Genomic DNA, 24,822 nt, shown 5'->3' on the forward strand with positions numbered 1-24,822 from the left:
TGGCATACAGTCCTTCTAGGAAGTTATGAAGATCATTTATCAGTCTAAGAACGCATATACGAGCATACCTCAGAGATATTGCAGGATTCAGTTCCAGACTACCACAATAAAGCAAATATCACAATGACATGAGTCAAATGAATTTTTAAATTTCCCAGTGCATATAAAAGCTGTATTTACACTCTACTATAGTCTATCAAGTGTGCAATAACATTGTGCCTAAAAAAAGCACATCCCTTAATTTAAAAACATATTACTGCTAAAAAGCGCTAACCATCATCTAAGCTTTCAGCAAATTGTAATCACTGATCACCATAACAAATATAATAATGAGAAAGTCTGAAATACTCCAAGAATTACCAAAATATGACAGGGACACGAAGTGAGCAACTGCTATTCGAAAAATGGCGCTAACAGACATGCATGATGCAGAGCTGCCTGTACTATGCCGGAAACTATATTCTATAGGAAATAATCTGAGACTAAACTACAACCAATGAAGTGTAAATTAGGTCATTACATGAAAACTGTGAAGCTGCCACAGTAGCATGAAGACATGTCAGTTAAATCAAACGGACAAAAAGAAAAACAAAAACCAGAAGTCTTAAGTTAACTAACGGAAAAAGTAATTTTTCTTGGTAGCGAAGTTTTAAAACCAACCTTTCCAGTAGAATAGAATGGCTTTCTTTCCCTAGAATGGAGGTCAGGGAGAAACTTCAACTCCTGCCATTTTCAACTTCAGAAACTGGCAGGGGCGCATGAGTGGCTCAGTCGGTTAAGCTTAAGCATCTGACTATTGTTGATTTCAGCTCAGATCACGATCTCAGGGTCGTGAGAACATGGAGCCTGCTTAAGATTCTCTCCCTCCCTCAGCCTGCCACACCCCCCAACTGCTACCCCACAACCCTGCTCCTGCGCTCTCTCTTTAAAAAAAAAAAAAAAAAGAAAGAAACATTATCAATGTTTGCCCATTTAAAAAAATAACAAGTTGGGGTCATCACCTTCCCCCACAAAAGAAAATTAAGAAAAAGTTCTTTCATCTCCTCTAGGCTTCTTTTCTTTTGTGGAGCTATGAAATTATACATTTGCACTATAATTTTTTAAGTCTAGTTTCCTTAAGATGAAACAGCAAATGACAGGTGGGGAGCTGTTTTTTGACTTAAGTTTTAGACTTCTGCCTTATTAAGTAGACAACACTGAAAAATAATCAATCACCTCCAGTAAGAGCAACATCCCAGGCAGACCCGATTCACAATTTTAAAGATTTAAGTACGAGTTGGTCTAGGAATCATGAGAAAAACAAACAAACACTGTCCTAATTCTAAAAATAAACAACACAATACAATTATGGCAATTTCCACACCTTATTTTTCTATCAGTTGTATACTGTGCATCCAATACACAGCTTGTAATAATATCTAAGCATATTAGAACTAAGTAATTGATGTCCCAATGATGACATGTAGGCAGTACAAAATCAAAATTAAAATACCAAAAGGAAATTTAAGTTAGAATCTCAAAATGTGGGGTGCCTGGGTGCCACAGTCGGTTAAGCGTCTGACTCTTGATTTCAGCTCAGGTCATGATCTCAGGGTCCTTGGATTGAGCCCTGTGTCAGCCTCCACACTCAGTGCGGAGTCTGCTTGAGATTCTCTCTCCCTCTGCCCCTCCTGCTCATGCTCTCTCTCGAAAATAAATAAATCTTAAAAAAAAAAAAATCTAAAAACGTAAAATAGATTTTAAACAACAGTGAGCTAAGTAAACGCTACCTTAACTTTGTAAACATGTTAATCTGATTTTGAACTTAATATAAACCCCCATTTTCCAGCTACCTCCTGCAAACAAGTGCTCTAGAATAAAAGATCAACAATGAAGATTACATTAAACACATAAAGAGGTTACCAAATCAACTGACTCTACCTTGAATCCCGTATACTGCACTGCATAAAAAGAAAGAAACCTATCATCAGCTTATTTTCTTTCTTATTTATGGTATTATCTTCATATAAGACTGGACAAATGCCCATCAGCTTTCTTCCCTTTTTAAAAAAAAATTAACTACGGTATCAAAAGATGAAGAACCATTCTCTCAAAAATATACTTTTTTCAGGACGCCTGGGTGGGTCAGTCAGTTGAGTGTCTGCCTTCGGCCCAGGTCATCATCCCAGGGTCCTGGAATCCAGCCCCGCATCGGGTTCCTTGCTCAGCAGGAAGCCTGCTTCTCCCTCTCCCTCTGCTGCTCGCCCTGCTTGTGCTCTCTCGCTCATTCTCTCCTTCTCTGAAATAAAATCTTTAAAAATATATATGTATACTTTTTTCATCACTAAAATCTGTTTTCCTAATCTGAGCCCTAATCAGGGTCTTTTGACTTTTCGCCCACCCTCACAATTGTCTCTTATTCTGTTGCAATAAAATGATTTGCCTTTTCATATTAACTGCAACCTACACTTTTATTTCACCTACAATGCATTTGAGAAATACAGTATAGGTGCTCTCTAACGTGGGCAAGGAGCATAAACAGAACTTTTAAGCAAAAACCCAGGTATAGTGTGACTCAGAATTAAGTGAAATTTCAAGCAGCTATCTTTTCTGATTTCAGCCGTCAATTAAATAAAGACAACAAACAAGCACCACAGTTCTAGAAACACAGCATGAAGTAGTCTGTCTCAAGTACTCTATTATTTTTTTAAGTGTCATCTTAAATGCATTCCAACCTAGAACACCTGTCTTATTTATGTCTTCAATCTTAACATTTTATTGAGCAACCTACTATGTGCCAAACACTTGCTGGGCACTCTTACACTTAAATCAACTCTATTCTTGTCAATTAAGTACATTATCCCCATTTGCCGGGCTAGGAAATTTTTGCCCAAAGTCACAGTACTAATAAATCAGGCCTAGGAACAAACCCTGGTGGCATTCTTTCATCTCCAGAAAAGCCATCTCGGCAACAAATACATCTACCTCATGGTTTATCTCAAAGCAATCCCAAACTGTGGACCAATAATATAGCAAGTTGCACCCCAGGCTTTCATCAATTCATTTAGCAAGTACTAAGTGTCTGTCAGTGTCAGGAAACTACAGGAAAAGAACAGGAGTTGGAACCTAGGTTTTCTTGTTGTTTTTTTTCCACACTATTTGGCTATTTGGTAAGTTTTTACAAAGGAATACACCTCTGAAAGCATCACCACAATCAAGACAATGAATTCATCTAAAACCACAAAGTTTCCTGCTACTCTGTATAATCCCTTCCTCTCACCCTTCTTTGTCATTCTGTTACTCCTTCTCAGGCAACCGAGTATCTGCTGTCTGTCCCTATAGTTTATGTTAATTATTATTATATTTTCAAACATACACAAAAAGTAGAGAAGAATATAAAGAGGACTTATGTACCCATCCCTCAGCTTTAATAATTACCAACACCCAGTCGATTTTATCTAACTCTTCCCATTATTTTTTTCTTCCTTCCTTTCTTATTTTCAGCAAGCAAACTTTTTACCGGAGTATAAAAGTCACAGAGAAAGTAATCATAATCAAAGCTCACTGAATTTTCACAAAGTCCACTGACTCATTTAACCAGTACCCATAATCAAGAAATAGAACATTACTAGCATTTTCTAAGCACCTCATGAAGCCTCATCTGGTCACCAAACTCTCAAAAGATAACCACTATCTAGACTCCTAACACCAAAGATTACATCTTATGGGAGAAAAAACTACATATCACATATCTGAAATAAGTACATAATGAACACTCAAAACTCACAATAAGAACAAACAATCCAATTTTTTTAATGGGCAAAAGAATCAAAGAGACACTTAACCATCCCCCAAATATGTGTATTTGCACAGAGACGGCAAATAAGCACATGAAAAGATGCTCAACATGTTTGGTCCTTAATGAAGTGCAAGTTAAAACCACACCTGTTAGAATAACTAAAATAAAGAAATGTGGGGGGCGCCTGGGTGGCTCAGCTGGTTAAGCAACTGCCTTCGGCTCAGGTCATGATCTCAGGGTCCTGGGATCGAGCCCCCCATTGGGCTCCCTGCTCGGCGGGAAGCCTGCTTCTCCCTTTCCCACTCCCCCTGCTTGTGTTCCCTCTCTCACTGTCTCTCTCTGTGTCAAATAAATAAATAAAATCTTTAAAAAATAAAAATAAAAAAATAAAGAAATGTGACAATGTCAAGTGCTGTCAAGGATACAGATGAAATGGAAGGCTCATAAGTTACTATAAAAGACAAAATGGTATAAAAGTTAAACATACACTTATGATATGATCCACAATTCTACTTCTAGGTAGTTTCCCAAGCGAAGTGAAAATATGTTCACAAAAAAGCTGCATGCAAATTTTTATAGCAAATGTTTACAGAAGTTTCATTCATAAGCACCAAAAACTAGAAACAACCCAAATATACTTCAACTGGAGAACGCATGAACCAACTGCAGTATATCCATACAACAGAATAATGTTCAGAAATAAAGAATGAAACACTGATACATCAACAACGAGGACTCTCAAATGCACTATGATAAGTGGAAGAAGCCAGACTCAAAGGTTACCTTCCATGTGATTTAATTTATAGAATATTCTGAAAGAGGCAAAGGATGGGAATTGGGGAGGAGTTAACCTCAAAAAGATATGGAGGGAATTTTGGGGAGTGATGGAACTGTTCTATATCTGTTTTTCTTTTTAGAGAGCGAGAGCACAAGGCAGGGGGCAGAGGGAGAGGGAGACAGAGAATCTTAAGCAGCCTCCACACCTAGCACAGAGCCCAACACAGGTCTCGATCTCACGACCCTGAGTTGAAAATAACAGTCGGATGTTTTAACCGACAGAGCCACCCAGGCGCCCCTCCCTTTTTAAGTAGGCTCCATGCCCAGTGTGGAGCCTACCACAGGGCTTGAACTCATGACCGTGAGATCAAGACCTGAACTGAGATCAAGAGTCGGACATTTAACCAACTAAGCCAGCCAGGCACTCCCTGTTCTGTAGCTTGATTGTGGTGGTGCTTACACAAATGTATGTTTATACATTTGTATATACGGGTAAAGCTTATTGTATGTAAATTGTACCTTAGTTTAAAATAATGAAAAAAAGAAGTCTGAAGTCAAGAAAACATATTTCCCTTAAGATGAAAAAGGTAATGAAAATTTAAACATCTTTAAATGTGTATCTATACAAAACATTAGAAAAATTCCCAGCTATTTTGCAAAATAAAATAAATCACTATTATTAGCCCATCTTCCTCCAAAAAATCAAAACTTCCCAACTAATTGATGAATACATAGGTACTAGGAACTAACTGAAGTTTTCCTTTGATTATTTTTATTTTCTCAATGAAACAGGAATCAGGCAATCAGCTGAAAGTGAGAGAGTAGGAGGAAATGCTGGAGGTTTATGAAAAGGAGAAGGCATGAAATATTCATTAGGGAGAAAGGTAGGCAAGCTTTTTCTGTAAAAGATCAGATAGTAAATATTTTAGGCTTTGAGAGTCCTACAATCTCTGTTACAGCTACTCAACTCTGCTACTTGTAGGGAGAAAACACCCACTGATATTCCATAAAAGAATGGATATAGCTACGGGGCACCTGGGTGGCTCAGTTGGTTAAGCGTCTGCCTTCGGCTCAGATCATGATCCCAGGGTCCTGGGACTGAGCCCCACATCTGGCTCCTTGCTCAGCAGGAAGCCTGTTTCTCCCTCTCCCTACTACTCTGCCTGCTTATGCTCCCAATCTCTCTGTCAAATAAACAAAAATTCTTAAAAAAAAAAAAAAAATGCCTACGATTACGTTCTAATACAATTTTAATTACAATTAACAGGTAGCAGATGGAACTGGCCCATGTGCTGAAATACGGATCCCATCTAGATGAGTGGTAGACTGAATGGACTAAGGAACTATATGCTTTTCAGCAGGTATTAAAGGCCCTGCTTAACATTTAAGGTGACCCTAATTCAGCACAGCTTTCTGTTTTATTCCAGAGATGGAAGGAGTTAAATTTCCCAAAGTTGTCATTTAGCCAAGTGAGTATTATGTATGAGAGAGAGCAAAAAGCATGAGTGTATCAAGAGAGTGATTATGATAAATGAGGACAGAATTTAAACTGGAAAGGAAAAAGATGAGGAAAAGGAATGCTAGTGAAAGGGAGGTAGAATCACTGGATTGTAGGTCCTAGTAGAGACAAAAGACTGTTGAAAACTAAGTATAAGAAGGCATCAACAGAAATGATAGGAGGCAATGCTTGAAAATCATGAAGAGATTAAGGTTTGGTAGCCACTAGCCTAAGGTATGACCAAGAGTGAAGTAGAATGAATGACAAGATCATCAACAAAGCAGAGGTCTAAGAACTGAGAGAGTAGGACATTCAAAGAATAAATTCTGATAGCAGTCAGCAAACTTGTCTATAAAGAGCCAGACAGTAAATATATTAAGCTTTGTGGGTAAAGAGGTAAAATCAAGGATATTGCATACATACTCATATAACAAAAGAGAAAAATTTCCACATATTTTTACTGATGAGATTCAACACATAATGATGATAATACAATATATAATTTATAATAATATAATAATAACAGAAAAACAGAATAATAGAATATAACTTTGACCAACAGATGCATTAATGGTAAGACTGGAATTATTTTTTATGGGAGGAGGTAGCATATCACTGAATTGGGGTTCAAAGTTAGTTGTTCCCTATCGTCAAAGTTGATTACAAATGTTTATCTGCTAATGCTAATCTATCTGTAATGAGATTTTACATATTCTTTAAAACTGTTTTGTCACAAAATACTGACATTAATCCAGGAAAACATAATTTTAATTAAAGAGTCATTCATCACTTGGAAGGCATTTCTAGAATTCTATTAGATTCTTTTCTTGATATTTGCCTTTTGCATGCCATTACATTGCAGATTAATTACTTCCAACTGAAGAGGAGGTAGAATTACCGTTTAATGGTCGTGAAATATGGAAATTTCTTTTGCACTCACATCAAGGTCTAAAATCTGATGAAAATATAGTTTGAGGCTGGAAAACATATCTACCCCATATGTGTGTGGAAATGGAGATTTTGCTTCTTGTTGTAACTTGTAACAACGTGGGAAGTGTATAAAGCAGCATTTTATGATTCCACATTAGCAGCTGTCAAAACAACTTTACAATAGAAGTTTCACTATAAGCACTGTTTTCCCCTCGTAGTATTAGGTTTAATTAACTAAGAAACATTCTCAAGTCTTCAGTAAAAGCTAATTTCCAAAGCCATTTTCCAGTGTTCTATAAAATAGTGGTTGCGAGTAGTTCTTCTCATTCAGAAAAATTTAACCTCAGCTCTATACTCAAAAACTGCCAATGAAACTCGACCAATTCTAACATATTAAACTGCTATACAGTAGGGTAAGTCAGGATGTTCACTTATGTCTCAGACGAAAATTCATGGGAGCAATAATGGTTAAATCCATCACACCAAATGAAGATTGCTGTTGACACTATTGGTTCAGTGACACATAATAAATTCAAATGTTTTCCACAAAGTACTGCTCATGTAATACAATGAATAGCCCATAAGCTTTAAATGCTTTACATTTTCTTATTTTCTGCTCCACACATACTTCTCCCATTATCAGCTGTTAACACATCTTAGTGGACTCCACTTTGTATTATATACTGAAATAATGTTTTCTCGTGTATTCTTTTTAAGGAAATTAAACTATCTTTATTGAGATTTAATTCACATACCATGTAATTCAACCATTTAAAGCATATTATTCCATTTTGAAAATATTCTTGCCTAGTTATTCCACAAAGGCTAATTCTTCAGTCACTTCCAACTTGTCATTGTCTCCTTGAATAAATAACAACTGGGTAGTATTGGTAACATCTGTCAACTCATCAAGAGCCAAGGAAACCATTTGAAATCACTTGCCTTGTTTTCTAATTGACTATTGCTGTTGCTCCATGTAGGGTTTCATTTGAAAACCAGGGTACCATAATAAAAATTTAAAAACCAATAGCCTTTACTACTTTCACTGTTAGTTGCTTCTGTTTAAACTGCTATTAAATTTCATCTATAGTTAATCATCCTTTAAAATATCCTTCATATCTGGGGTGCCTGGGTAGCTCAGTCGTTAAGCATCTGCCTTCGACTCAGGTCATGATCCCAGGGTCCTGGGATCGAGCCCCGCATTGGGCTCTCTGCTAGGCGGGAAGCCTGCTTCTCCCTCTCCCACTCCCCCTGCTTGTGTTCCTGCTTTCGCTATCAGATAAATAAATAAAATCTTAAAAAAAAAAAAAATATCCTTCATATCCATTTCATTCAATTTTTAGTCAATGTCTTGTTCATAAATTCAGGCCATCATTACTTTGCCAGAGTATGACAGTGGTATTCCTAAGAAATCTCATTATAAAAGCAATTGTTGCAACGAGAGAGAAAAAAGAAAGATTGCAATTAGTTTCATAAGTTACTTCCCTGCAGGGGCAAAAACTTTAATAGCTAATTAATTAATCTAAAACGCAAACACTGCTGAGCAAATAAATCCAGACTGTTAAAAGAAGCAATAGCTTCAACTTTCAATTCAGCACTGTAATGATTTCATGTAAACTTTGTTTATACACAATATTCAGGAACATATTTACCATTCAAGAACTTTCATCCAAAATGTAAAAGCAGAGCAAATGTAACAGCTTAGAAATACAAAATATCACATGAAATACAAGGGAAGAAATGACCAGAAATCCTATTATTCTGCTAAAATAGTCTGTTACCATTGTCTATTTCTTGGCTACTATCTTATTCTTTTTAATATCATAAAAAACCTACGTACATCAGTTAGCCGCTGAGCAAATTCTACTAAATAATAATCTAGAAGTCTCAATGATTAAGCAGAACATCAGGCAATGTTTTCGGTAGGTAACCTCTACCCCCTCTTCCTGTAACAATCATTCTGTTCTCCACTCCTGCTTAACATCTCACCTCCTTAATAAAGGCCCCTCAAATGTCTCCTGCCCAGTCCCTAATTTTTTATGCCCATGGCTTCTGCATAAGGGAAACCTTTGTATTTTTCACTGAATCCTAACATTTTAAGTTAATACCTTTCAGTTCCAGGTTCCCATGAGTCCATCCTCCATTTCCTCCCAAATCTGACATTAGAAAAATAAAATGTCTTAACAGGCAGATTTTTCTGCAGGGATAAAGTTAGACCTCAAAACTCTGTAACAGAGTTACCACTGATCAGACTCCAGGTCCCTCCCCTCCATCCGATGATACAGAACTAAAAGGTGATGTAGACAAGAACATACCTGACTGAATTTTAAGGATGAAGACAGTTCTTCCATTATATAAGCGTTAACAGGCCTATATATAGAATACTATGCAACTTCAAATAACAGCAATATGTAATGCTCTTTTTGTGCCGGTATTCATTTTATTTTTTTCACAATTGTATTTGTCTTTTTAAATTTTAAATAATTAATCTGGGGCGCCTGGGTGGCTCAGTTGTTAAGCGTCTGCCTTCGGCTCTGGTCATGATCCCAAAGTCCTGGGATCGAGCCCTTCATTGGGCTCCCTGCTCAGTGGGGAGTCTGCTTCTCCCTCTCCTTCTGCCCCCCCCACCTGCTCACTCACACCCCCTCTCTCATATAAATAACTAAAATCTTTAAAAAAAAAAATCTATAATTTAGTCAATTCTCCAAGGTAATTAAGAGTTGACTGAATATATTTTCTAGGATAATTAAAAATGCACACTGAAAGTTCTTGCTCAGCAGTTATTCTTTATGTGCCCTTAGAAAGTCAAAATCAAAACAGATAATGAAATGTAGGTAAAGAAGAATCAGTTAAGCCCTGTAAGGAATTTACAGATAGATGAAAATATATGGGGGAGGGGGAAATCAATAAACTTCTAGTTAATCTGTCTATCAGCTTCTTTACACAGCTGTGAGGAAGAGACAAGAGACAGTCTTATAAGAAATAAAGACTAGGAAGTACTTCCATCAATAATCAGTAACACAAACGGCATAAAAGCAGCACAGGAGATGAAGCTGGAGATAAATAACTACATTAGGATGTCAATCCTATGACAGTTGCTTCTTAACAGTATCATGAAGTTCGACTCTCTCCAAAAGATCTACAGAAGAGCAAAGTTATAAAATAGGTAGAAGCAGTTACTATTATTGTGGCTGCTTTCAAATAATGTCAAAACACTTCCATAAAATTCAAATCAGAGTTGAAAATGATAATAACATTTAAGAATTCTTGAAAAACAAACTCTTCAGAGATAACATCTAAGGATCTTAAAAGTATTCAAAAAAAATAAGAATGAATGACCTTGATAAGTAAATTTAGATTGCCTTAAATATCTAAATCCTATTTCTTCATCCTGTGTCCAGACAGTTCAGTCACTCTTCCACCAAAGGCCCAAATAAATATATGAATTCTGAAACTACGTGTCATTAGAAGTCTGTCAAATGAAAAACTTATCAACAAATAAAAAAAAGTTTTGTCAGCCAATCCAGACATCTGAAAACTTAATGAATTCAAGTTGTGAAAAGCATGAATGTTGGTCATCCACTCAACTGGCTTCTGGAATAATAAGTAGTAGTTGTCAAAAAGACAGCTTCAAATATTAGAGAATCTTGAAGGTCTCCAGGTGTTTGAATTCAAGGAAGTAATTGGGTATTTTTCCAAAAGAACTTGTAAAAAAAAAAAAAAACAACAAAAAAACCAAAGCATCAGATCTAGATTCAACTGTCTTAATGCTTTATCATCTGTAGAGTGTGAAATAATTGAGGGTACGGGGGTTTAGGGAAAAAAACACATTAAAGGAAGGCAAACTAACAAGTGAAAAAGTAACTTGTCTTGTTCTAGACTAACCACATTTTATAAAGTAACTGAAAATGATTTAAAAAACAATCAAGAATTTCCTGCTTAAGATTCTCTCTCTCCCTCTCCCTCTGCCCCTCCCCTCCGCCCTCTCTCTCCCTCTCGAAAGACAAAACAAACAAAAAAACAAAAGTTTTTGCCAACTCTAAATTTTCTTGGTGCTTGATCTACCCTTTCAATAGCATACTGGTTAAGGGCATGATCTTTGAAGACCTGGACTGTGTCGTTAACCAGTTGCACGCATTGGGGCAAGTACTTAATCATTTTTACCTTTAGTTTCCTTATCTGTAAAAAAAAAAAAAAGGAATAATCAATAGTACCCTCTCCTCGAGGGACTACTGTGAGGGTAAAGTGAGATAACTTATGTACTGTGTTTAATTCAGTGCTTGGACAGAACAGGTACTCAAATTTATTTGACAGTATTATTAGGTTGATGATACTGAATTCTTAGGAATTTCTAGCTTTTTAACTAACTTCAAAGTATCTGCCTCCTTCTGGTTCTTTTAACCTAGCATATATGACACACTGCTTGCTATCATATTATCCAGCATCTGCAATTGTCCTGATATCTGTCAGATTTTTAACTAGCTACTCTCTCTGTGTACCTGAATTTATCATCTGCATATCTGCTTACCTATCCTTGCCCAAATATTCCCAACTTCAGTACACCCCAGATTTTTCTCCTGGTCCTGGCTTCATTGTGCTTCTGCTCTACCACCTATACTTCCTACGATGACACTTAACTGCCATGTAACACATGGACTACAAAGTCTAAATCGAACCTCACAGGACCATTTAAGTTCTATGTCTTCCATGAAGCCACCAATCTGAATCCTCACTGGTCTATTTCATCTGAACACCTAAAGCACAGGTTGTCTGTACTACTTGTATAGAATGTGTCCAATTGTGAGTCATGTCACTCACATGTTCATTCATTCAATAATGATACATAAATAAGAATGAAACCACTTCAAGAGATTCCCAATTTGTTAAACTAGAGACTCGTCAAAACAAATGATAAATTTTTTTTTTAAACTGCAGACACTAAGAACTAACAAAGAACATTTTCTATGGATTTGAGGAAAAGGTCATGTACACAAAATATATATACTTAATTGAAAACCAGGCAACTTTCCTTATATAGCCTCTTGTTCTCTGTATTTCAGTACTAATGCATAATGTCAAGATGGAGTTGATTCTCAGAATGACTTCTGCAATCCCCCAAAACAAAAAAAGTATGGCACAGTTTTGTGTGTGTGTGTGTGTGCACGCGCATAGGTGAGGGTGTATGATTTCTTCTATATCTTTACTGAGATACTTTGTTATACAGTGTTAAGCTTTTATATGTATTTTATGTGTAATCAAATCTTTTAGTGTGAATTATCAACAGTTTTGCAGAGGAAAAAAGGAATCTGGTTTCTGAATGCTTTGTTAATAAACCAGAGGATGTCAGTCACAGCAATCTGTAGTTCCCTGCTTAATCTTTCTTGGCAAGCTCTGGCCATGCCAGTGCGATCTGGCTCAGCAATCAGAATGCCAGCAGCTACTAGTGCAGGCAACATCCTCCGCAGCACAAACAGTATTCAGTTCCTCCATCTCCACAATAAGATACACTCTAACCAGGTCTGTAACGTCTTCTTTCAATAAGACCTCTCTATTAAAGCTCATAAACTATAGATTGGGGATTCAAATAATGAGAGGAATAATAACTCAACTATAATGAAGGAAATACAGTGTTGAGCTAACTTAGTCAAGGGTGAATCAACATTCTTACTCCACCCCACTAGCCCAACTGGTTTAAAAAAAAAAAAATGCTATTGTTCAGCTTTTTAACATGCTTGTGAATAAAAGTCATAGTCAAGAGGAAAAGAAGATCAACATATTTTTAGGCATAAAGAGTGCTAACTTGGGTGACAGGTTTTCCAGTGTTTCTTCCTCTATTTGTATATATAGAATTGTATGCATTAAAAACTAAAGCCTTTTTTAAAAAGAGGGGGGAGAAACTAATGAATATGCATAACTCTGAATGATTTGGTTTATTTTCAAAATACTTTTCATTTTGGGGAGCAAGATCATTCTATAAAATCTTCCCTATATACAAAATGGCTCATAAGTTTTTACTAATGAAATGAAAAAATTTGTGAAAACTACCACACTATAAAATACAACCATAATTTGCTAAAACAGTCAGAATATCAAGATAGGTATTCTGTGGCTTACTATTTACAGGAATTTAGAGAACTAAAATAAAATTAAAATAAAATACTGAAAACTATATTAAGTTGTTTACTCCTCAAACTCACACCTCCTGTCCCATGGCAGTAAGACTGGTACTTTCTTAGGGTAAAATGGTGACAAGGTGTCTAGAAAAGAACACAACTGGATATATGTCATTCTAACATGTGGTCTATACATGCCTTTGAAGATGTAAAGGAAAAGGCACCTTAGATAAAATAAAAACACCTGATCAAATCTGCCACTGAAAATCAATGTTTAACCCTGGTATGTACCTGACCCTAAACAAAATGATCAATTAGATTTTCATCTTCAACCTTGGCTTCAAGTCTTCACCTTCTCTCCCACATCCCCAAACATACCATGAGGATCTATAATACATTTACAAAAAGATAGAAATCTCCCATAATTGCCAAAAAAACAGCAGTCTCAAGAATATTTACCCTTCTCAGTGCCTTAGGCTAAAGGGATAAAGTTTTAACCAGAATTTCAGGGATCAGCCTCTGGATGAAAAAGTACTCACAAAAGGACATTTCATGGGCTAAGCCAAACTTTGGAAACATAATTAAGTGATAACCTGTCCAGGCTGAGTTTTAAAATTTTCTATCTGAAAACCAAATTAAGCTCGGTTCTTGGTTTTTAAAAGTCACAGATATCTTTTGGTGGCAAGAGTAGCCAAGCAGGTAATGATTTTTAGTCATGTTGGAAATGGAGCAGAGTACAGGCCTGGGGGCTGGGGAGGCTGGAGGAGACAGTATAATGAGACCTAAAAGAATATGAGGGAGGCTATAAGGAAAATGGAGCCTGTAAGAACTAGCAGTTCTTCTCACGACAGGACCATTGAGGATCAGTTGATACGTGACTCATTACCTTCTTGACAATTTAAAAATGGATAAACATATGCAAAATCTCTTTTACAGCCCTAACTAATGTGATGCATTCTTCTAAACTAAGAACGTACAGAGAGAAAGCCTTGACATGGGCAAACTTTAGAGCACTACCCACCTCTCCAAAAATGAAAGCCATTTAAAACGCGAAAGAACAGTAAGGGACAGAATAATAAATGTTGGAGAACATATATGTGGTTCTAAATATATACCCCCAGATAGGTATAGCTTATAGGTATCTTGGTTATAAGACAAAAACACCTTACTGTCTTCAGAAAGAATCCATAAAAGGAACCAAGAAAATGAAGAAGGAAAATCAATTCCCTTTATATCAGTTCCACCTGGGGCATTGAGGTGGTGTGAACAGTGAAGCAAAAGTGAGTCTCTCTTCAAAAGAAACTTTTCTCTGTTAAGGAACCACAGTGACTGGTTTGCCCTGGTTCCTCTCAATTTCTTCTCTTGTTCTAACTGTATTCTCTATATCATGAGAACCCCAGCCCTTGTTTCCATTCCTTTTACATATTACTAAACCCGGTTATGGCTTAGTGGCACAGCAAGAAAAACTCAAAACGGCCAAAAGATAACTGTTATATGCTTCTAGTCTCATTCTGCAGTTAATGATTTCACATGTGTATCTGGCATCACAGACTTAGGTTGGAATCTTAGCTCCACCATATATGTATATTAGATTATATATAAATTTAGAAGAGTTTCTCAACTTTTTGTGTGCGTATTATTTCTTCATCTAAAAAACGGGGATGGTAATAGCTCCTCTCTTTCAAGATTAATATGAGAACTAAATGAGATATTTAACAAAATATTTAGCACAGTATCTGGTCTTAGTAAATTCTAAATATCAACTACCAATTATAACATGTTTAAATCCAAGATACCCCCCTGGCTTAGCACAGTTATTTTTTCATAAGATTACAGATTGTGACCAGCACATTAAAAAAGAATTTACTAGAACAGAACAGAAAATAGCAGAGTGCAATTAAGGGAAAGTACTGTTTCAAAAATCCTTGTCAGATACACACACACACACACACACACACACACACTCTCTCTCTCTCTCTCTCTCTCTCTCTCTCTCACGTACGTGGCTTCTCTCAACTAAGCCGCCTGCAGTTTTCCTGTGTTGCCTTCCCTATGTAACCTTCAACAGCTAACACAGCTGGCTCTTGCTCAAGGGCACAAGAACATGTACAAAACTCGACAACACTTATCACGCTGTGCTTGTTTATATGTATGTCTCTCCCATTAGAATATAAATTCCACGGAAACTACCTTTTTTTTTAATCTCTGTATTTCTGATACCTGAAAAATACTGAAGGCTCATTACATTTTTTTAAATGAATGAGTAAATCATCAAAATCTAATAGGTATTAAAAACATACAAAAATTTTAACCACTTTATCATTATCTGATCAGGTTTTATTACTGTATAGAAATATAAATTTAGCTGTAAGTCTCATAAGATCAATAAGTTGTTCTTTCTCCCAAAGTGCCTATTACACTCCCTTCCATCTGGAAGTGATGAATAAATGTTTACTTAAGAAACTGAAATGGCTGTTGTGCGTAACAATCTTTGAAAAGTAGAACTTTAAAGCACATAGATGTGCTACACAGTTGAAGTTGTATTTAAGGAGACCAGTCACATTCATGCTTCTTTGTTAGGGGCAAAGAAAGGAAAATGATTAGGCAGAAGAAGTTGCTTCTTTTATAGGACAAACTGTCCAGGATCCCCTTTCACAGGTACTGCAGGTACCATGAGAACACATCTAAATAACATTGGGCACGTTCCTGCTTAAGTACTTAATATAGAAAAATATGAAGAACTTTAATATTTTGGGGGCGCCTGGGTGGCTCAGTCATCGGGTGTCTGCCTTCAGCTCTGGTCATCATCCCAGGGTCCTGGGATCGGGCCCCCGCACTGGACTCCCTGCTTGGTGGGAAGCCTGCTTCTCCCTCTGCCCCTCCCCCTGCTTGTGCTCCCTCTCTCGCTGTGTCTCTCTCTGTCAAATAAATAAAATCTTTAAGAAAAAAAAAAAAGAACTTCAATATTTTCAGTATCACCATCACTCTCAATTCTACTTAAATGTAAGAATCAAAGTGATACAAATACACCAACTCTGCTTTTATTCCATCACAAAAAGGCAAAACACTAGAAATAAATTCTAAAGAAACACTTTTCACCATGCTTACAGACATCAAAGTCAAAAGCTGACAGTCTACTAAATCAAGGTTACATATAACACTTGGTTTTACATTTGTCAAAAAATAAAATAAAATAAAAGCAAATAAATGTTTGCTTAAAAAGAGACTTAACTTTTTAAGGTACGGGTTCCTTTAAAGTGATTTTCCGAAATACTTGTTTCTAAATCATTAACAACTTAACTGAAAACCTGGAAGTCTCCAATTTATCAGGATTACAACTCTCTTAATTTAGTAAGCTATATACATGAAACAGTAAGGGAAAAAAGAATGGTATCTGTATCTTAGGGCTCAGGCACTTTGTTTCTTTCCCAGACTAATGAATAAGAATGATACTTTTACCTAACCCTAAACTTGTTAAACATCTTAGGAAACCGCTATCTCACAAAAATCTCCTTTTGTCATTTCAAATACATTTTAAGTTATTATGAAACTCTATTTCAAAGTAATTTATTGGGCTTGGACATTAAAGCCAAGTCTTAACAGTTAAGACTTGATTTATTCAAAGAAAAAATATGATACACACTCTTAAGAAACAAAACTGATGACAATGGCAACAAGCTGCTGCTACTTGTTAAAAATTCTTCCCTGTATTTGGAATGGTAATTTTAATGACCCTATAGGAAGGGTGGCAACACTCACCAGTATGAATCTTCTCATGTCTCTGTAGCAGGTACTTCTGTATGAAACGCATGTCACATTGACTACATTGAAATGGTTTTTCGCCTTAAAATAATTTCACATCCACAAATTAGTTACTGGATAAAACACAGTTTATAGTTACTATTTCTGAGGAAAGATAAATCTTAGAAGCCCAAATTCTGGAAAATTCCAAATTATCCACACAATATTTTTATACTGTTTATTAATTTAAAAGAATTTTATTTCCTCAAATTTTTCCCCCACAATTATAAAATTCACATTCTCACAATCACACAAAGATGAGATCAAATCCACTCTATATCCAAAAGGAAGGAAGGAAGGAAGAAAGGAAGGAAGGGAGGGAGGGAGGGAAGGAGGGGGGGGAGAGAGAGAGAGAGAGAGAGAAAGAGAAAGAAAGAAAGAAAGAAAGAAAAGAAAGAAAGAAAGAAAAAAAACAATTCAAAACAATTTAAAAATCAGGAGGCTAAAAAGGATCTGGGTTATCTAGTGTGTCTTAAACAGCTCCTCTCTCTTTTTATCTGAAAGAAGATCCACCCACCCTGTTCTCCATGGCTAACTATCCCTTTATGCCCTTTCAATTATTTTCTCCAGAACCTTCAGAACTTTCGAACATTTTCGTTTTTTTTTTTTTAATCTGGACTCTTCAATCATTCCTTCTCTGCTGGAACCTCTCCTTCTAAGTATTCTTGAGGTCTGCTCTATGCAAACAAACTTTCCAGAAATCCTGAAACACTCCCACCTTATTACTTTCTCTCCTTCCTTTTCAACCATACCTTAAGAGTAGTTTACCTCATGTCTCAAATTCTCCACCACCCACTTGGGCTTTAACTCTTATACTCTGCTTTCTTAAAAGCTACTTGTGATCTCTTTACTGTTTTATTCCAATGGTTTCTTCTCAGTTCGCTACCCCTCTCTATCCTCTCTGAAGGTTGTGCCATTGCTGATCATACCCGCCCTGGAACTGTCTCTTTTTTTTAGCTTCTGGGACACTCTATTTCCTACTTCATTAAACCTACCTTATTACTCTATCTTCCCCACCCCATACCCTTTAATTTAACCTACGTGTCTAGTCTGTTTCCCCAAGGATCTGTGATTAGTCTTTAGGTCTGCCCTCTATAATGTCATGTTCTTAATGATCATTTTTAATATCATTTTTTAATATTTGAAGCTCATATTTCATAAATTCTTATTTCAAACTCCATCTGGATGTCTTGCAGAGAAAAATAAATGTTGACAGGCTTTTAATAATACATTATTTAACTGTTTCTCTAGCTGAAAAGAACACATAAGCCAGATAAGTGTCCAATTAAGATTAATTAATTTTACACATCATTGCTCATTGTTTTCTCATTTAAAGTTTTTGCTGGTTTCCTTCTGACATTCTGGCCTGTGGAAATCTCTGATTTAAAATGCCAGGTTAGCTACAGTCTTAGAAATGAATGACATTTATGCGAGGTAAAAATAGCAACAACAATAATCTTAATGGCCATAAGCCCATTTTAATTCAAGAAATACCTGTATGAATGAAGACATGTCTCTGTAAGTGATAGTTCGTTCTAAAGGCAGCATTGCAGTGCTCACAAACATGAGATTTAGGGGTTTTCAAACCAAGTGATCCATCCTCATTTATTGTAAGGATCTAGTTAAAAAAAAAAAAGTAAAAAACAAAAGAAGTTTTAAAAACATAATACTAACTTATAAAAAAGGTAATGCCTTTTAACACAAACAATGGTCACCAGAAATTATGAAAATTTCTTTCCTAATCTTGAAAAAGGTGTTAGAATAAGGTTATGATTAACTGTAGGAAAGTACAATGTGACTCGGAATGGTAAAAATCACTAATAAAACCTTGGAAGCTGGTGTAAGTAAGATCTCAGCACTCTGTCCCCTCTTCTCCAAAGGTGATGTCTAACAGAGTCCCGAAGTGCTCTCTGCTAGGGTGAGTGTAACTTTATTTTCAATTTTAAATTCTCACATATGCAGGACGAAAGTTTTATGTTTTAGATAGACATGGCATAAATATCAATCAGTATAGGCTGGTTAAATCATGGAAAATGAATGCAACTTAATATTATCTGGTTGTAAAATAAAATGAGAAAAGCTCTCTACAGACCTACATGGAAAAAGCTCCAGGATTTATTAAGTAAAAAATGCAAGGTTTAGAATCCAGTACATAATTTTGCAAATTTTTATATATAAGAAAGTACATACAAGGATACATATTTATTTGTATATGCATAAAAACTATTTAAGAAGGATACACATGAAACACACATAGCCTTGGTTGTGATGGCCGGGGGAACTGGGCAGAGGGGAGAAAGTGGGAGGGGGACTCTACATTGTTTATACTTAAATACTTTTCTGAATCACATAAATGCTTACCTATTACATTTTCGTTCTTGCTTGCTTGCTTTCTTTCTTTTGTTAAAGAAGAGAAAAAGAGCAATCTAAGTTTTTAAGTCATCTAGCATAGAATTTGGAGTCTGGTTCACTCTAGAATTTCTAAGGTAACTTATTCTAGGACTACTAAACTGTCATTGAGCATATTCCTAAAAACATCTGTTGGATAAATAAGTTAAGAGTGGGTATGGGGAAGGAAGACAGGTGACAAAGAAATCATATCTTCCTGGGCTTCCTGAGGTTGAGAATATTATGGGCCTGGTCTGGACAGTGCTGGAGAGAAGCTCATCTTTGGGCTTCATGTATTCCAATTTATCAACCATTTGTTCCACATGCAACATTAAACTGTCTCGCTCATGAGACACATAGCAGAGTAAAAATAATGATCTTTTTTTTTTCATTACTGAGGAGATTAGAAATGACATGGCAGAATATGACATGACGATAAGAAGCAGAGAAAACCAGCAGGAGATCAGATCACTAGGAGCATGGCAAGTAAGAGGGAAACAATACTGAAGGTGGGGGCATACAGTGTAGGAGCTATGAAATTGTGTCCCACACAGGGTAGAAAAATCTAGGAAACATCTTAGAAAATACAAAGGCCTGTGGAAACTGATTAGGGCCTGTAAACACACAGCTATGACCCCCTTCTCAAACCTAGAGAACAGGAGAGGTAAGGGGGAAAAGGCTTTAATTTTTAAAACATCCTTTTACTTTAAATTCTGGAAGACAACTCAGCCTGTACTGTATGTAAATCAATGGTAATTATTATGCAAATTATACAGGATATTTGGGTTCTGGGCAAACTGCCAATGTGGTCAACAATGCTTCAAAGTCTATGCACCAGAGTCATAAAGAGAAACATTTGGCACAAGAATGGAAGTGGGTGTCACAGCTTCCTGATGAGAGTCAGTGAGAATAGAAAGTTTCATCTCTGGCCAGTTGCTTTAAATTTTTTGACCCCTCCAAGTCACAAAATAATATGCAAGTTAACACTATGCAAAACAAAACACAAAATCTTTTCAAAGAAGATTCAAAATATTTCTAACATAAAACAAATAACAAAAAGATGTTAAACATTTTATATAAAACAGAACTAAAAACAAGATAGCACCAGGTATTTTTTCCACATATGCTGATAACAAGATCCAAGTGCCAAAACACATGGCAGCTCAATAGCTTTCTGTGGCATAGCAACTGCAAGGGAAGTCTCTGCAAGGAACAAATCTGGCCCAAGTTACTTAATGTGAAACGGATGTTGTCCCTGACTGTACAAAGCCCTTTTATGAAGAGTTAAGGAGTTCTAGGTCATTGTTTTCTGGCACTGAAGGTAATGCTGCCTTTCCCTGTGCATTCAAGCCTTAACTCAAGGTGGATTTTATGGATGAAACAGCTAACACTGGCTTGTGAATAAGAAGACTGAAAAATCTAGCACATTTATAAGTTCAAAGACAGAAAAATCAAATTCTTGGACATTTTAATATTTCTTTCTCTGTGGTTTTTTTTTTTGGGGGGGGGGGGCCAGAATAACAAACATATTTGTATAAAGGACACTGAGTAAAGTTCATCTTGCCTCAGACGAGCACCAGTGGCTCTTCCAATTTGTAACCTGTTTTCAATATAACCACGTGATTTTGTCTGTTTTATTCACCACTATAACCCCAGTGCCCAAGATGGTATCTGGAACATAGTTAGACTCTATAAATGTCTAATGACATGGCTGACTGCTACCCATACCAAACAGCCTCATGGCTCACCAATTTATTCTTTTTAAAAATTTTTGCCAAAAGTGATACCTTTCAATTTTTCGAAGTTACTAAGTAGTGCCACAGAGACGTGGCTATGTTAAAGAACAAAGGCCCTTAGTGGAAAAGAAATTGCACATTAATATAGGCAAAATTTTCTTCCTTGGTATAGATATGGCTTCTGTTCTTGTTCACACCCTTTCAAGATCTTTTGGGAGAATGTGATCTACCAGTTAAATGTGTCTGCCTTAGAGATTAGCAGTCTCACTTGCTACTCTAACTAGTACCATAAAATATTTCTGCTTTTCTTTTTCCCCTCAATTTATGAACACTATTACAACTAAACATTTTAAATTTCAAGGTTTAAATCCTAAAATGCCTGGTATAGTATCTCCATTTGATTTGTCTTGCTTCCTGTCACTCCTACTCTTGGAGAAATATGGTATATTATAAAGACCAAGCAATAAGGCTTTATCAAGAGTGGAGAAATTAGTAACAGTCTAAACAATACTTACCATACTTGATTTTCTTAACTGTTTACAAATTTAAAACAGATTTTTTAGTAAAAAATTTCAAAACCAAATGGAACTCAATTAATCTGCTTTCTTAATCTCATGGTCCATTATTTTTTGTTCTGAGCCAAATCTGTTCCCAGCTAGCTACTATATATGATGGTTATCTTAAATAATACATCAATTTTCATCAGGCAAAGCACTAACAAAGCTCTATTAAATTTAGAGATTTTTCACTCCTCAAAGGTCACTGCCACTGAACAACCTAACACTCTTCAGTGAGGAAAAGTTTTGCTGTCTTAAAAGGCAGAAATTATTTTCTCCATTCTTTGTTATGTACTATTAAAATTATTTTAAAATAATTTTAATTATCTTAAGGTAATGATTATAGGTTTTATCATATATTCTTAAATCAACCTAAAGCATCTTCTAAACTACCAAAACCCAAAAGACAATATAGAGGAGATAATTTAAATTTCTCCTGTATTGTAAGTCAGTTCACTGCAACTGGGGGGTGGAGAATGAGATCTTCTATAATTCTCTTTATTCTTCAAATCCAATCAGAAGCAGAATAGTGCCATCCCAAAGATATACAACAAAATAACACAGCCATAACCATCCACAGCAATAACCAGCACAACATCTTGACCCTTCTAGTTACCTCTAATATCCCACCCTCACACTGTCACTCTCATTCTTCAGAATTTTCACTATCTGTCCATACTGGACTTCATACATTACAAATTTCATTTTAAAATGACAAGCTTTTGACAGTGCCAGAACACAAAAGTCACTGTATTGTAAGCATGGCACAATAACTAATGTTCAGCATAATAACCCTAAGTTTTAGAAAAGGTCATTTCTCTTAGGTTTCCTAAATATTAGGCAAAAAAGTATGTGATATTTAAAGAAAGGTTTGCATCAAAATATTTTTTAAAGTTAGGGTTCAGTTTTGTGAGAAAAATTATTTACCCAAAACACATAGCTCCCTGAGAAAATTAGAGAAATAAAATATTAGGGACGCATGGGTGGCTCAGTCGGTTAAGCGTCTGCCTTTGGCTCAGGTCATGATCCCAGGGTCCTGGGATTGAGTCCCGCGCATCAGGCTCCCTGCCCAGCAGGGAGCCTGCTTCTCCCTCTCCCTCTGCCTGCCACTCCCCCTGGTTGGTGTGCTCTCTCATCAGTTCTTCGGCTTCAAAGCCACTTCTTCCATAATCAAGTCAACACACAGGAGAAAGTATGACACATGCCTGGTATATCTATTTCTCTGTTCCCTTTAATTAAGTTTTCTTCATTTATATAATTTAAGATCTTTTTGATATCAAAATCACAAATCTTTTCTGAAAACCAATAGTGTATAATAAATTGCTAAGAAAGGATTCTCTATATAATCTACAATCTATTTGATCTGTGGAATACTCTCATCCTTACTGAGTTCAGCACAACTCTGAATGATCAGTTTCTACTCGGACCACCTAAACTATTAAACAAACACAGTTCCTTTCTTCAGCACCTGATAAGAGATGATGGCACATCACAGGCATCTAAACTGTTTGCTGAGGGAATGAAAAGGGAGATACATTTCAGAATAAGAAGTAAGGAATTAAAAGTACTCTGCTCTATCTCATTCAGTCACTAAGACATTTGAAAAGACCTATACAATGTATACAATACTGGATTAAGATAATATTATTATACTTTTCTTAAAAAGATTATCTTAAGAGTTCATTGACTTTGACTCAATAATCCTCAGAGAAACCTTCTGTGTTACCTCCTAATACACCTAACAAGTCAATATCAAAGTCAAGTGGTAATAGCTCATTCCTTACTTCTTATTCCAGAAGTTTCTAGTATTAAGACTTGAGATTCTCAAGCGTAAACATACATCACAATCGCCCCGGACTCTTTTAAAGTATAAATGGAAATCCCCTCAATAAGAATCCCCAGGGTTGGGGCCTGGGTATTTATAACTGGAAAAGCCCTATAGGTGACTCTAATGAGAGCCAGGAGGAAACCCACTGACATGAATGCATGGAGAACGAATTAAGTTTACTAAAACTTATCACGCATTTCTGATAACTTTAGTTCTCCATATAGTGCTAATCCACAACAAAGCGAGATTCAAAGGGGCGATGGAACTAAGTATAGCAATGTAAAAAAGAATAGCACGTCATTAAGGAATGAGACAAGAAGCAATTATAAGCATCAAAAAAACACTTAAAGTCCACCAGTCAGGAGCGTTCAGGGTAAGAGGCGGGGAAAGCCCTAATATCTCAGTCCTTCCGAAAGGCCTCATTATAATTCATATGATTTTTTAAAAAATGTTTACATCATCAACATAGACAGACATTAGACTAGACATTATAGTTCATATGCACTATACTTAAAAAGAACACAACACATTAAAGATCCCCGACAAAGTTGTTAAAATTAAATTAAATTTGACATTTAAAAGGGACAAGATTTTATTATGTAGAAAACTTACTTTCATAAACAAGCTTAATCCATGATAGCACCAAATAACTTGACCTAGCCAACATTCCCAAGCTTGACTATATCCTCTTCTTCAGACATGCTGCTAAATGTATTTTGGCATTTTCAGTATCAAATCTACCTCTGCCATATGATAGAGGCTTAGAAAGCAATATTGCTTAAAATCCATGGCAGCTAAAGATGACCTAACAATACAGTACTTCTCACTACAGAGCTGATCTTGAAAGGAGTCACATTTATTTATATGGATATGTAAGCTCTAATACTTTAACCAGAAGTCTATCATGTTAGTTATATTTTCTGTATAGATCCCCAATCTAATATGACACAATGGTGGCACACACCCAAAATATTCATAATGGCAAATTCAAGATCTGGAAAAGATCTGGGGGGAGAGTAGAGTCTTCTAAGCATAATAAATTCTAATTCTTTGTGAAACTTAAAACTGTTTTTAAGGAATTTAAAACAAGCAATACACTGATTTATAGACGTGAGATAAGCTTTTCTTTCTCTTCTTACAAAAAAGGAAGAAACAGTTACTTTAATGAAAAATATGAAGTGTTAATTTTTAAAAACATGCTTGAGAAAATGTAAAAAAACTCACTGGTTCTGTCTCAAATTCTAATACTCCAGACACAAAAACCATTCATCTGGAGACTGCAGACCAGTGTTAAAAACAGTCCACAACCATTCTCCATTACATTTAATGTGTCAGGAAAGTTTAAAAATAATTGTTTCTGTTAGTCTCACACCCTCATCTTCCATGTATTATTTCTAGTTATGTCACTCTCCTAGG

General features: G+C 36.0%; 1 protein-coding gene across 4 annotated transcripts in view; it reads right to left on the bottom strand.

Annotated features, from left to right (window-relative positions):
- ZNF148 (zinc finger protein 148) overlaps nt 1–24,822 on the bottom strand; it is a 124,342-nt gene that overhangs the window by 21,910 nt on the left and 77,610 nt on the right. For all 4 annotated transcript variants that reach the window (XM_036071640.2, XM_036071637.2, XM_036071639.2 and 1 more), the window contains 2 exons: nt 18,392–18,515; nt 16,856–16,939 (listed from right to left, as the gene is read on the bottom strand). In XM_036071640.2, coding sequence (XP_035927533.1) covers nt 16,856–16,939; nt 18,392–18,515 — 208 coding nt within the window. The remainder of the gene's footprint in view (nt 1–16,855; nt 16,940–18,391; nt 18,516–24,822) is intronic.

This window comes from Halichoerus grypus, chromosome 1 (genome assembly GCF_964656455.1).
Source record: "Halichoerus grypus chromosome 1, mHalGry1.hap1.1, whole genome shotgun sequence".
NCBI classification, from domain to species: Eukaryota; Metazoa; Chordata; class Mammalia; order Carnivora; family Phocidae; genus Halichoerus; species Halichoerus grypus.